The sequence below is a fragment of the Danio aesculapii genome, chromosome 25, assembly GCF_903798145.1.
Source record: "Danio aesculapii chromosome 25, fDanAes4.1, whole genome shotgun sequence".
In the NCBI taxonomy this organism is placed as follows: domain Eukaryota; kingdom Metazoa; phylum Chordata; class Actinopteri; order Cypriniformes; family Danionidae; genus Danio; species Danio aesculapii.
Window position 1 is genome coordinate 31,588,625 of NC_079459.1, and position 15,493 is coordinate 31,604,117.

The 15,493-nt window shown below is 35.7% G+C and overlaps 1 protein-coding gene across 1 annotated transcript in view; it reads right to left on the reverse strand.

Moving 5' to 3' along the window:
• Positions 1 to 239: 239 nt before the first annotated feature.
• Positions 240 to 15,493, reverse strand: part of plxnb2b (plexin b2b) — a 327,932-nt gene continuing 312,678 nt past the window's right edge. The window contains exons 33-39 of the mRNA XM_056451371.1: positions 15,300 to 15,451; positions 9,643 to 9,803; positions 7,115 to 7,262; positions 6,965 to 7,029; positions 4,184 to 4,259; positions 4,038 to 4,112; positions 240 to 2,587 (exon numbers count right to left, since the gene is read on the reverse strand). Of these exons, the coding sequence (XP_056307346.1) occupies positions 2,483 to 2,587; positions 4,038 to 4,112; positions 4,184 to 4,259; positions 6,965 to 7,029; positions 7,115 to 7,262; positions 9,643 to 9,803; positions 15,300 to 15,451 (782 nt within the window). The 3' untranslated portion in view covers positions 240 to 2,482. The remainder of the gene's footprint in view (positions 2,588 to 4,037; positions 4,113 to 4,183; positions 4,260 to 6,964; positions 7,030 to 7,114; positions 7,263 to 9,642; positions 9,804 to 15,299; positions 15,452 to 15,493) is intronic.

Genomic DNA, 15,493 nt, shown 5'->3' on the forward strand with positions numbered 1-15,493 from the left:
ATGGGACTTTTTTCCCCTCTGGTTTGTCGAATTTTGATGATGAAAATTCAACTGTGCAGTTTACCAAAGTGACTTTATGAACATTTTAGTAGTTTGAAACAATATTGTATTTTTAAAACTGCTATTGAATTCTAGCAGTTACGCTGTTTGTCCACATGGAAACGGGAGTGTCGTGTGACTGAAACTTTCCGAAAACTCTGGCCAGGGTGAGAGGGTCTATCTATCTATCTATCTATCTATCTATCTATCTATCTATCTATCTATCTATCTATCTATCCTTCCATCCATCCATCCATCCATCTATCTGGCCAACACTGCTGATCCATCCATCCATCCATCCATCCATCCATCTATCTATCTATCTGGCCAACACTGCTGATCTATCTATCCTTCCACCCACCCATCTGGCCAAACAATGCTGATCCATCTATCTACCTAATCATCCATCCATCCGTCCACCCATCCATCCAACACTGCTGGGTTCACACCAAACATGGATAACGGGAATGAGAGAAGTTCCGCACGTTCTCACCAAATGCATCATTTGCATTGACAAAGTACGTAATTACCGCATTTGGTGTGAACTCAGCATAAAAATGTCATTATCGCCACCTGTTGGTTCGGAGTGCCCTTAACATGCATTACAGTGCGTTTTTGCGTTGTCTTGTGGATGTAGAAAATAAGAATAAAAAGAACGCAGGGAAAACTCCATTTAAAAAAATACTATGGAGCGATTGTTTACAAGTGTCGAGTTCTGTGGAGTAGCTCCAGATTGAAACTTCTGTTTTGCGTTAACCATATGATTACAGATGTTGCACGTCCACCAGTTCCCGCCTCTGAATGAGCTAGTTTTAGCTACTTGTACATTAAGGTAGCTTAAATAAAAGTAACTTTCTACAACAATCGAACATCTGAAGTTGTTGGAGGAAAGATCAATGTCCCATAATCCGTAATCAAAAGTGTAAACAAATAAATAAGAAACACGAATAACAAAATACAGGAAAATGTTCATTTACAGATTTGTTTTTTACAGTGCAGGTGGTTATTAAATGGTGGTCACTTGACCATTAAAGCTGATATGTTTGGAACAGAGTGCATAAGCGCTCAATTTTTTGACCAGCTCTGGTTCCAGAAGTAGTTTCCCATTCAAATGGATTAAAAAATTCATTGTTAATTAATTGTAGTTCATGAACCAAACTCACCGGCTACGAGGAGAATCACAACACTACAAACTTTCACTTGAAGCAAAGAAGTATGAATGTACTCCTTTAAAAGTTGTTGGTTGCATCTACAAATAAACATATCTTATGTTTATTGCAAAATATGCATATATTTATGAATATTTAAATGTAGAGAGACAAACTAACACCCTTTGTAGTGCTTCAAGTGAGCGGGTGAGGCTAAAGATGGCGCATTTTGCTCTCTGATTGGTGGAAAGTCTGTAAAGCATCATGGGTAATGTAGTCTGTATGATAAGTGTGGATATTAAACATGATTGATTTTCAAATAAATTGAATAACTGCAAACAGATGGCTTTAAGAATAGCGTATGCAATCAATTTGAGACATTAGAATTTACAACCGGTCAGTCTTTTATTACTTATTGTTTTCTTTATGGAGAAAATGAATGCGTTTTTAGTTCTGGAGCTGCACTGTTGCACTCTATTACATACTAGCATACTACACTATATTTATGCTATGTAAGTATGAAATGTTTGAATAATACTTATATATAATATCTAACAAATTTTGTGTAGAAATGACGCAACTTTGGCAGTAAAATGAGTTAAAAAGGACCAGTTAAATATGTGTTGTTAATATTTTGATGTCAAAAAGATCCATAGGAAAAAATGACTGTCCATGGAAATTTCAAAGTTATTTTTTCAGTTGGTAAACAAACAGTAGCAAATCTGACCAACTTGAATCAGTTGCAAAATCGGTGTGTGGAAATCTTTCACCCTATGTTTAATCCACCTGCAAAAGTTCCCCAAACACCTTAATGCTGCATATTTTGTCAGATTTTACCAGTAATTTGCACACAATATACACACACAGTGCATACTACAGAAGCAGTATGAAGAGTATGCTAGTATGCTATCTGAACACATCCCATGCATATCCTACTGTCACCTTCGGCTGCTTTTGATTGGACGATACCAGCTATGACCTCACCGTAGGCACACCCCCTGCACACAAACACTGCAGGGTCACGGGCAGCTCCCTTTTGGTCAAAATATAGGCATTGTTTTACACACACTCACACTCTTACGCACTCACACACACAGAGAAGCTTTAAAAACAACTGACACAAGGCCGTCTATTAAAAAGTTATTTTCCTCTTATAAAGCTTTCTGCATAAAGACTGCACATTAAAAAAAATAGAGAATACGACTCTTAAAACCTTTTGTCTCTACACAGGAAGAAATTGAACATCTGATTATAGTGATGAGCTAAATACACACTGAGTGTTGTGTGTGATGGGGTTAGAGGTCGGTCACTTTGTTCTCCAGCGCCGCTGCGATCTGCTGCAGTCTCAGGGTTAACTGTTTACTTTGAGCGGTGGGATCTTCATCCAGAGACATGATGATCTGCAGAGACAACAAACACCAGCCGCCAAATTATACTATTATCCATTCATTCATTCATTCATTCATTCATTCATTCATTCATTCATTCATTCATTCATTCATTCATTCATCCATCTCCATCCATTAATCTATCTATTCCATTATCCATTTATTCATCTGTCCATCTATCTATAAATCTATCTATCTCGGTCCATCCATTTATCTGATCATCCATCCATCAATCTATCTATCCCATTATACATTTATCCATTCATTTATTCATTCATCATCCATTCAGCAATCTATCTGTCTATCTATCTATTTATCTGGTCATTCATCATCCATTTACCTACCCATCCATCCATCCATCCATCCATGCATCTATTCTATTATCCATCCATCCATCCATCCATCTATCTATTCACCAACCATCCATCTATCTGTCTATCCATCAATTCATCAACCCATTAATCCATCCATCCATGCATCTATTCCATTATCCATCCATCCATCCATGCATCTATTCCATTATCCATCCATCCATCCATACATACATCTATCTATGTATCCATCCATCCATCCATCTATCTATCTATCTATCTGTCCGTCCGTCCGTCCGTCCGTCCATCCATCCTTTTATCTGGTCGTCCGTCCGTCCGTCCGTCCATCCATCCATCCATCCATCCATCCTTTTATCTGGTCGTCCATCTATCTATCCACATAATTATCCAACCATCCATCCATCAATCTGTCTATCCATCCACCTAATCATCCATTCATCCGTCTATTAATTAATTAATTAATTCATTCATTCATCCATCAATCTATTCAACTAATTATACATTAATCCATCCATCCACCCATCGATCATCTATCTGTCCATCCATCCGTCCATCCATTCATCCGTCCATCCATCCATCCATCCTTTTGTCTGGTCGTCCATCTATCTATCCACATAATTATCCAACCATCCATCTATCAATCTGTCTATCCATCCACCTAATCATCCATTCATCCGTCTATTAATTAGTTCATTCATTCATTCATCCATCAATCTATTCAACTAATTATACACTAATCCATCCATCCATCCACCCATCGATCAATCTATCTATTCGTCCATCCATCCACCCATCCATCCACGTTAATATTTTCATCCATTTAATGTTAAAATATAAATGAAATCAAAGTGTGTATGATGACCATGTCATAACTTATTTGATGCCTCCCACCCACCCCCACCATTTTCAATCATTTTCTTTATCGTTTATTTCAAAGGTCCTGCTGTGTGGTAAATTAATTTTGAACTGTAACAATTATTCCATATAGTCTTTCAATTAATAAAAACAACATGCATATTAATTATTCAAGAACTCTGAAATGCTATTAAAATAGTTTGAAATGAAATATGTCAGTGCTGTCACTTGTTCATGTCAATTAACTCTGTGTATGTGTGTGTGCGTAAACTCACCCCATCGTAGTATTTACTGGCGTACCGGTAGAGCTGGTGAAGGGCCACTTGTGTGTTCAGTTTATCTGTGTGTGCCTAAAAAAACAAGAATAAATCAACACCACACTCTCCATTTTCCATTAAAATCCACTGGAATACTCACTCACCCGTGACACTTCAGCCAGATGTGTGTTCATTTCCTGGTCACTGACTGACACCATCTGTCGGATTCCTTTATAGTATCTGAGGAGAAACAAGATACTATTGATCCAAACAGCAAAATATTTAGGCTAAAACCCCTTTTTAAACTTAGACTTAAAAACTGATCTGCTATTCTCATTCCTTAATGATAAAATCTGGTATTTAACCTGGATTCAGTGTAAAACATGCTATGCCATGCTAACTATTGCTAATATGCTAAAAACATGCTTGCAACATATTAATTCATGTTTGCTAAAACTGTTAAATATGTCAGCAAATTTATACTCTAAGTTAGCAAAATGTAAAACAAGATAGCAACATGTTAAACATGTTAGCCATTTGGTAAAACATTTCCAACATGTTACCTTTTGCTAGCAGTGCATTGTCCATGCTTACACCATATAAAAAACATACCATTTCATGTTTGCGATTTGCTAAAAAATGTCAGCCATGTGGTAACACATGTTAGAAACATGCAAGCAACATAAGCTACTAATCCAAACTAGCTATATTTAGCAACATGTTAATGCATGCTAAAACATTTAGCTAAAAATGCAAAAATATTATTAAATGTTATCAAATTGCTAATTCAAGCTAGCAATGTGCTGATCATGCTAGCAACATGCTCATTCATGTCTGCAGCTTGCTGATACAAATTAGAAACAAGCAACATACCAATACAAGCTAACAAAAATTAGCAACATGTTAATACATGCTAAAACATTCTAGCTGTTTTAAAGTGCTTTCAACATGCTAATTCATGGTAATGTGATGTGTCATGAATGTGTTATCAACATGCTAATTTGTGCTAGCAATGTGTTGACCATTCTAACAATAAGCAAATATATGCTTGCAGCCTACAAATACATGTCAGAAACATGCAAGTAATGTACTAATTCAAACTAGTAAAATGTTAAACATGGTAGCATCATATTAATACATGGCAACAATTTGCTGTTCATGCTAACAACATGTTAATTCACATTTGCTAAAACATTCTGACCATGCTAACAACATACACATTCATGACTGCAGCTTGCTAATACATGATAGAAACATGCAAGCAACATAATAATTTAAACTAGCAAAATGTTAAACATGGTAGCAACATGTCAATACATGCTAAAACCTTTATCTATGTGATAAATCTGTCCTTTAGCTATGTGATAATTCTGTACTAATTCACAACATGCTAATATCAGCATGCTAATTCATAACCTGTTAAGTGTCATTTTATCAACGTGCTGATTCATGGTAACAATTCTAAGTGTTAGAAACATGTTATTAGCATGCATGTTTTGCCAACAATTCGCTGTCCATGCTAACAATATGTTAATTCATGCTTGTTAAAATATTCTGACCATGCTAGCAAAATGCTCATACATGACTGCAGCTTGCTAATACACGCTGGAATTATGCAAGTAACATACTAATTCAAACTAGCAAAATGTTAAACATGGTTGCATCAAGTTATGCTAATACATGCTAAAACTTTTAGCTATGTGCTAAATCAATGTATTTATTCACAACATGCTAATATTAGCATGCTAATTCGTAACTTGCAAAGTGTCAGAAACATGTTATCAAGGTGCTAATTCATGGTAACAATTCCAAGTGTTAGAAACATGCTATTAACATGCATGTTTTTGCTAACAGATTTGACAATCATAGTAACAACATGCTAATTTATGCTTGTTATAACATGCTGACTGTGCTAGCAACATATTAATTCATGCCTGCAGCTTGCGAATACATGTTGGAAACATGCTAGCAACATACCAATTCAAACTAGCAAAATGTTAAACATTGTAGCAACATGTTAATACATGCTAAAAAAATTAGCTATGCGTTAAATCAGTGTTTTAATTTATAACATGCTAATATCAGTGTGTTAATTTATAACATGATAAGTGTCAGAAACAGGTTCTCAACATAACACGTTCTCAAGCTAACTCGTGGTAACAATATCAAGTGTTAGAAACATTCTATTAACATGAATGTTTTGTTAACAATTTCTGATCGTGCTAACAACATGTTGACCGTGCTAGCAACCAGCTCATCCATGCCTGCAGCTTGTTTATACATGGAAGCAACATACTAATTCAAACTAGCGAAATGTTAAACATGGTAGTATCATGTTAATATGTGCTAAATAAGTGTAGTAATTCATGCTAATATCAGCATGCTAATTCCTAAAGTCAAGAGTCAGAAACATGCTATCAACATGCTAATTCATCGTAACAATATCAAGGGTTAGAAACATGCTATTAACATGCTTGTTTTTGCTAACAATTGCCAACCTTGCTAACAATAGCTAATTTATGCTTGCTTAAACATGTTAATTCATGCTAGTAATTCATGCTTTATTTCCATGTTGGAGTTTCATTAAAGATTAAGTTTGTCTTAACATTAATTTCTCTTGCTTTCTATAAAATTTTAGGTAAGGTGCATTACATATTCCTCAAAAAACAAAGCAGAATGTACAATTGTTTTCCTATTTACATAAGTTAATTATCATGAATAATGAATTCAATGCTATTTTAGCCTAGCTCTACCTCAGGATTCCTCATTGTAGTCACCTGGGAGCATAAACACGACTTTGTTTCCCAGTGGACTTACACGCTGACTCAAATATTGCATAAACCCAGTCAATCAAATCACACAGAGAAAGTTTTTTTGAGCACGACACGTATTAGACAGTCTTGTAAAGCATCTGTGGGCGTTCGGCTGGAGGCTGAGACACTTACTCGTCTACGTTCCTTTTGTAGGTAGAGATCTCCTTTGCATAGAGTAATTTGTTGCTGGGAGAATCCTGGAGGCAACAGAGACAGACAGCGAGTCCATAAATGATTCATTCCTCGTCTTTATTTGTCTGTGGCTCATTCGCAGGCACTCACCCGACTCAGTTTGTGCTCTGTTTTGGTGCAGGCATCCATGAAGGTCTGAGCTATCACGGACAAAGAGGCGTCCACGACCTCGGTCACGTGCACATCAAAAATGAAGTGCGGGTTCTTCAGGATGTTCACCCAGAAGCGCAGCGGCAAACTGCGGATCAGTATTAGAGAAGATGTGAGAAATACTTCAGTTAGTCAAGGTAGTTTTGTTTTTGCACCAAATATATGATTTAATAATCTGGTTCCACATCTCAGCAGCCTTGCATCTAGAGGAATCTTTTTTAGGGATTTAAAACAAAATTGATAAAGATCACATATATTTAACGACTGCGTGAACCGGAGGTAGCTGACAGTTTTATTTCAGTATGTTTATATACATCCAACTAAATCAGAATATAGAGTAGTTTTTTCGCACACTAGTTGGTTGCTTAGGTGTTCTGTGTTTGTTTTTGTGTGTTGCCTATGGCAGTGGTTCTCAACTGGTTTGGCCATGGGACCCACATTTTTACATGGTCATCAAGCTGCGACCCAAATTTTTAGGAACTATAATATAATTTTAGGAATTACATTTGTATTTATTTGTAGTAGTGACAGATAAATACGAAAATCACCAAGATTGCTATGCTGTTGTAGTGAGTTCTGAGTCCTTTATAAGGTATTAGTTGGTTGCTAAGGTGTTCAGGGTGTTGTTTTTGTATGTTGTTAAGCTGTTGCTAGTGAGTTGTTGATAAAGCAGTTGGTTACTAAGGTACCAGTTGGTTGCTAAGATGTTCAGAGTGTTGTTATTGTGTGTTGCTATTCTGTTCCTAGTGAGTTCTGAGTCATTTATAAGATACTAGTTGTTCTGAGTGTTGTTTTTGTGTGTTGCTATGCTGTTACTAATGATTTTTGAGTCATTGATAAGGTACCAGTTAATAGATAAGTTGTTCAGGGTGTTTTTTGTGTTACTATGCTGTTGCTAGTGAATTTTGAGTCATTGATAAGGTACCAGTTGGTCGCTAAGTTGTTCAGAATGTTGTTTTTGTGTTGCTAAGCTGCTGCTAGTGAATTTTGAGTCGTTGATAAGGTACCAGTTGGTAGCTAAGTTGTTTGGAGTGTTGTTTTTTTGTGTTGCTATGCTGTTGCTAGTGAATTTTGAGTCGTTGATAAGGTACTAGTTGGTTGCTAAGGTGTTCAGAGTGTTGTTCTTGTGTGTTGCTATGCTGTTGCTAGTGAATTTTGAGTCATTGATAAGGTACTAAGATGTTCAGAGTATTGTATGTTGCTTTGCTCTTCCTAGGGAGTTCTGAGTCATTGATGAGGTACTAGTTGGTTGCTAAGTTGTTCAGAGTGTTGTTTTTGTGTGTTGCTTTGTTGTTGCTAGTGAATTTTGAGTTGTTGATAAGGTACCAGTTGGTTGCTAAGGTGTTCAGAGTGTTGTTTTTGTGTGTTGCTATGTTGTTGCTAGTGAATTTTGAGTTGTTGATAAGATGTCAGTTGGTTGCTAAGGTGTTCAGAGTGTTGCTTTTTGTGTACCTTTGCTCTTCCTAGGGAGTTATGAGTCATTGATGCTTATTGGTTGCTAAGGTGTTTAGAGTGTTGTTCTTGTATGTTGATACTGTTGCTAAGGTGTTTTGAGTTATATTATAAGGCACCAGTTGGCTGCTAAGGTACCAGTTGGTTGCTAAGATGTTGCTTCAAAATATGTGTGATAATTTTTTTGTGTTGCTAACGTTATAGGGGTGTTGTTTTTGTGGGTTGCTATGCTGTTGCTAGGGTGTTCCAAGTCCGTGATAAAGTGTTCACAGTGTTTAGCCCGTTGCTATCGTGATGTGGGTGGTTGCTATGGCTCAGATCTCTCAGCGCAAGTCATACTTCTTGAGGAATCATTCGTATCCAGCGGTGCAGGACGAATGATGTGCCATAGTTTAATAATGACAATCAGGGGCTTGTTTTAAATCTCTAACCCTCAGGATGAACGACGCTGATGCTCTTCTAAGCAAACACGGCTAATTATGCATTTAATCCGTTCGATAGCGAGTCTTTCCTGCAACCGGAGCATAAAGTCAGTACAGAGCAAATAATTCACTCAATACTCGCGCCGGCAGAGCATGAACACGGACAGACGGCGGCGGAATTTCAAACAGGTTATTAAACAGCTCCGGCTTTTGTTTCCGCTGAGCCGGTTTAAAAAAAAAACCTCATTCACATGACTGGTTCTGGAATATATATTGGCTAGTGGATTCTCTGTGGAGAACAGCGCTGAAAAAACAAAACAAAAAGGTGTATAATAACAGAACAATTAAATTAACCAGGGACATAATTAAGGTGTTTGTTTGGCTGCGAGCGGGTTTATATTTAATAGAAGCTGCTGGAGTGATGATATTGCTCGTCGCATTTATTCACATCTCTGCGGCAGCTGTCAATCACACACACACATCAGGCAGAATAAATGAATGCGTCGCTGTCATTAGCATATGCCGAGGCGTCTCTGGAGAGCAGCGACAGTCAGAGAGCAGAGCCACAACACACACACACTGACACACACACACCTGTTGGTCTTCCAGATGTGGATGGTTTCCTCGTCTACATTCTCGTGTCGCAGCGCTTGCTCATCTAGGAAGTCGAAAAAATATTTCACAGCCGGCGGGACGGCAGCGCCGGAGCAGAGAACACTGTGGAAGAAATCATCCACAAACTGCTGTAGCGTACCCTGAAAACACACACATACACACACAAACAAGGTGATTATAGTTCAGCAGTTAGACATCCATTCTGTTTTTGAAAGCGCTCTTTTTTTTATTATATCACACATGAAGAAATGTTTTAACTAACTGAAAGAAGTCACTATAAAACTGCCATGGGCTCTTTAAGAAGTCAGAATACATTTCAGATTTTTCATTTTGCTATGAACCCACAGAAAAGTTCCCAAATCAGTGTTAAATATTCATTCATTTTCTTTTCGGTCCCTTTATTAATCAGGGGTTGCCACAGCGGAAAGGACCGCCAACTTATCCAGCATATGATTTACACAGTGGATGCCCTTCCAGCTGCAACCCAGTACTGGGAAACATCCATACATACTCAATCACTACAGACTATTTATCTTACCCAATTCACCTATAGCGCATGTCTTTGGGCTTGTGGGGGAAACCGGAGCACCCAGAGGAAACCCACACCAACATGGGGAGAACATGCAAACTGAAATGCCAACTGACCCAGCTGGGACTTGAACCAGCAACCTTCTTGGTGTGAGGTGACAGTGCTAACCACTGAGCCACCATGTCGGCTCAGATTTGGATACATTATCAATTATAATACAAATAAAGCATAACTAATGTATATAAATTATGTATTAAACTATCTATTTAAGTGAGAGGGTAGTGAGTAGGTAGTGCTGTCGCCTCACAGCAAGAAGGTCGCTGGTTCGAGCCTCGCCTGGGCCAGTTGGCATCTCTGTGTGGAGTTTGCATGTTCTCCCTGCATTCACGTGGGTTTCCTCCGGGTGCTCCGGTTTCCCCCACAGTTCAAAGACATGCGGTACAGGTGAATTGGGTAGGCTAAATTGTCTGTAGTGTATGAGTGTGTATGGATGTTTCTCAGAGATGGGTTGCCAGGCAAGTTACTGTATATTGATGTTTTGTTCTGAAGACTATCAAATAAATATTTAGCTTAAAGGGGCTAATAATTTTGACCTTAAAATGTTTTAGAAAAAATTAAAAACTGCTTTTACTCTAGCTGAATTAAAACAAATAAGACTTTCTCCAGAAGAAAAAAATATTATCAGACATACTGTGAACATTTTCTTGCTCAGTTAAACATAATTTGGGAAATATTTAAAAAAGAAACAAAAATTCAAAGGAGGGCTAGCAATTCTGACTTCAACTGTATTTATATATATATATATATATATATATATATATATATATATATATATATATATATATTCTGATTATTTTTGAACACATCTATAGTTATGCGGTGGCACAGAGTTAGACCTCTTTCTTGATTTCCCACAGAAACAGCAACACGTGTGGCATGACATCACTTTGTTGCAGAGACGCTATTGGTTAAATGCTGGTAAAGTAGAACACGGAAGCAGCTTGAAGCGGAAAGCGCGAGTATGTCTGCGGTCTGGAGGTATTATAAAGCTGATGATGACAACATTGCCATAGCAAACTGTGAGAGATGTAAACTTGTAATTGCCTGCCGGGTATTTTAAGTTGAGGTGCTCTTTGTTTTTATATTAGATTTTATATATTTACCGTTGCACTAAAGTCAAGACTGAAGAATTGATGTTATTTATTACTTGATTGTTCAAGCTATCTCACAGAAGGGCTCTGTGTGTTAACAGAGTTGTTGAATGTTAAAATAAGGTGAATTAAATAAAGAATAAGGAACATCCTGGATCTGTTTCTTCGCTCTTCTTTATTCTTTATGTATTATAGAAATATTGGATCGGGTTTAGGTATTAGTAGATACTCAAAATCAAATCACACTGACCTGAGGGCCAAAAAAAAAATATCGGGGCTTCAAAATTTAGCACAAAATATATAACTTTGAATGCCAGCAAATTGAAAGGCCCTCATATCTTCAGCTTCTGCCACACAAGAGAAAATGTAATTAATTCAAATAATCTAATATATTGTCAAAGAATCTAGTATAACTAATATAAAAAGTATTTTAGATTATACAATAAAAGTTTAAGATTTCCGATTACTGCTCTCAAACTCCAGTTTTACTCCAAAAACTAAACAAAACCTCCAATAATATGAACAATATATAACACAATTAATAAAATAAAGTACATTATATTATATTTCTCTCATAACAACTCTCTGAAGGATTCAGCATGGTAACAAATATGTATTTAGCAATGTTGATGTGTTTGGTCTTGGCGGAGTAGATCTGCTTTGCCGCCGCCGTTGCTGCTTTGATTATTATGACAGAGCAAGTACCGAGACCTGCTACTGCCACAATATTCACATTTATTTCAGCTAGAATAAAAACCATTTTAATTATTTTAAAAACCATTTTACGGTCAATATTATTAGCCCCTTTAAGGAGTATTTTTTTCCTACGGCAGTATATTTTGGCAAATTACCCTAACTTGCCTAATTAATCTAGTTAAGTCTTTAGATGTCACTTTAAGCTGAATACTAGTGTCTTGAAAAATGTCCAGTAATATATTATGTGCTGTCATCATGGCAAAGATAAACTAAATCAGTTATTAGAAATGAGTTATAAAAACTATTATGTTCAGAAATGTGTTAAAAAAATCTCTCTGTTAAATAAAAATAAAAACTATAATAAAAATTACTTCATATACGTACATATATGTAACTATATATATATATATATATATATATATATATATATATATATATATATATATATATATATATATATATATATATATATATATATATATATATGTGTGTGTGCATGTTTACTGAAGCCTTGAGGCTGTTTAAGTCAATTATTTGTGGCTCAGGTGACTAAAATGATTTTAAAAAATCTCAAAAACCAATCTAAGACCTGAAACGTAACACAGACCTCAAAAAAAAAAAGGCAGAGAAGTGTCAGGTTTCCTTTCTGCTGGGTTTCCTGACAGTCACACATGGCTGTTCAGTGTGTGTGATCGGCCTGACGTTACACACTTCTCCTCTCCATGTTTCTGTCGCCGCTGACAGCTTTACGTGCTGCTGAATTACTTCTGTACAAGGCGAAAGACGTGCGCGCTAATTAGTCTCTCTAATCGCTCAATTTACGGCCTCCAACACGAGGACAGGAGACGAACCAATCAGACGCAATTAGATTTACACGCCACCAGTTAAGAGAACACATGAACACTCACTTCATGCGGGTTTATGGAGGTTATAATAATTATATGACACACACACACACACACACACACACACACACACGCACACACACGCACACACACGCACACACACACACACGCACGCACGCGCACACACACACACTGCTGGAGGACAGGATTTTGCTCATAAGTAGCATCCAAGCAAAGCTGATTGTCACTCACATTCACTTATTCGTTTTTTCACTCATTCACTCATTCACTCAGATTTACACATTTCATTCACTCACTCACTGACTTTCATTCCTTCATTCACTCTCTGCATTTACTCACTCACTCATTCGCTCCCTTCACTCACATTCATCCATTTCATTCATTCATTCATTCATTCATTCACACACTCACTCAAATTCATTCATTCACTCTCTCTAACGTTAACCCATTTCACTCACTCACTCACTGTCATTCTCTCTCTCTCACACTCACCAATTTCACTCTCTCACTCTCACATTCATTCTTTCATTCATTAATTTCACTCACTCACTCACATTTAATTTATTCACTTATTCATTCAGTCAGTCAGTCACTCACATTCATTCACTCTCACTCACAGGTCCATTTGTAAACTTTCTCAGCACTTTAAAAGTGCTTTAAAAGTACACACACTTCATCTCATCATATCAAATGCTAATCCTTCTTTTATTCTATATATATAGTATAGTATAGTATAGTATAGTATAATGCAGTATGATACAGTATAGTATAATGTAGTATAGTATAGTATAATGTAGTATAGTATAGCATAGTAAAGTATAATGTAGTATGGTATAATATAGTACAATGTAATGTAGTATAGTATAGTATAGTATAGTATAATGCAGTATATTATAATGTAATTGGGTATAGCATAGTATAATATAGTATAGTATAGTATAATGTAGAATAGTATATTTGGTATAGTATAGTGTAATGCAGTATAGTATAATGTAGTATAATAGAGTATAGTACAGTATAGTATAATGTAGCATAGTATAGTATAATGCAGCAGAGTATTATGTAGTATAGTATAGTATAAGTATTGTATAGTAAAGTATAGTATGGTATAGTATAGTATAGTATAGTATAGTATAGTATAGTATAGTATAGTATAGTATAGTATAGTATAGTATAGTATAATGCAGTATAGTATAATGTAGTTGGGTATAGCATAGTATAATATAGTATAGTATAATATAGTATAGTATAATTCAGTATAGTATAGTATAGTATAGTGCAATGTTGTATAGTATAGTATAGTATAGTATAGTATAGTATAGTATAGTATAGTATAGTATAGTATAGTATAGTATAGTGTAATGTTGTATAGTATAGTATAGTATAGTATAGTATAGTATAGTATAGTATAGTATAGTATAGTGTAATGTAGTATAGTATAGTATAGTGTAATGTTGTATAGTATAGTATAGTATAGTATAGTATAGTATAGTATAGTATAGTATAGTATAGTATAGTATAGTATAGTATAGTATAGTGTAATGTTGTATAGTATAGTATAGTATAGTATAGTATAGTATAGTATAGTATAGTGTAATGTTGTATAGTATAGTATAGTATAGTATAGTAAAGTATAGTATAGTATAGTATAGTATAGTATAGTATAGTATAGTGTAATGTTGTATAGTATAGTATAGTATAGTATAGTATAGTAAAGTATAGTATAGTATAGTATAGTATAGTATAGTATAGTATAGTATAGTATAGTATAGTATAGTGTAATGTTGTATAGTATAGTATAGTATAGTATAGTATAGTAAAGTATAGTATAGTATAGTATAGTATAGTATAGTATAGTATAGTATAGTGTAATGTTGTATAGTATAGTATAGTATAGTATAGTATAGTATAGTATAGTATAGTATAGTATAGTATAGTATAGTATAGTATAGTATAGTATTCTAAGGAATTTTTGATAGCATGTTTGCCCTCAGCCCAAGGTTGAATTACTGTCATTTACTCTCCTAAATCTCTCTTACTTGCACCTTAAATGTCAAATTTTATATTAAAATTATATTTATTTTAATTTCAAAGGACACAAATTAATGAAAGACACACACATCACACTACAGGCACCTGTGCAGACTCCAACGTTTTCATTTTATGCAAAAGCAAAGAGGTTTATTTAGATTTTATTTATATGGTTCATTTGTTATGACCTATTTAGTACGATAAACAATTACGAAAGCAACAAAATCACATTTCCACATTTCCTCAAAAACATTAGGGTTAAAATTTCTAAGCATTTCCAACAACCCTGATAAAATCCCGTCCCGCTGTACTGTGCGTTCTTTACTGAAATACCCTGAAAATGAAATACCAGTGTTCCTGTACCTTGACGGAGAGCAGTCGGGTGAGATATATCTCAGTGATGGCTTTGGTCATGGATTTGTCCTTTATGCTTCCCCTCTTGGATTTGATCTCATCCAGCTCGTCGGCCGGTCGCACCAGGTGGAAAACTTTATCGTCCTCCAGCAGGGCGTTTCCTGTGAGTTCCAGAGTAAACCAAGAGTGTGAGTGACGTCTTC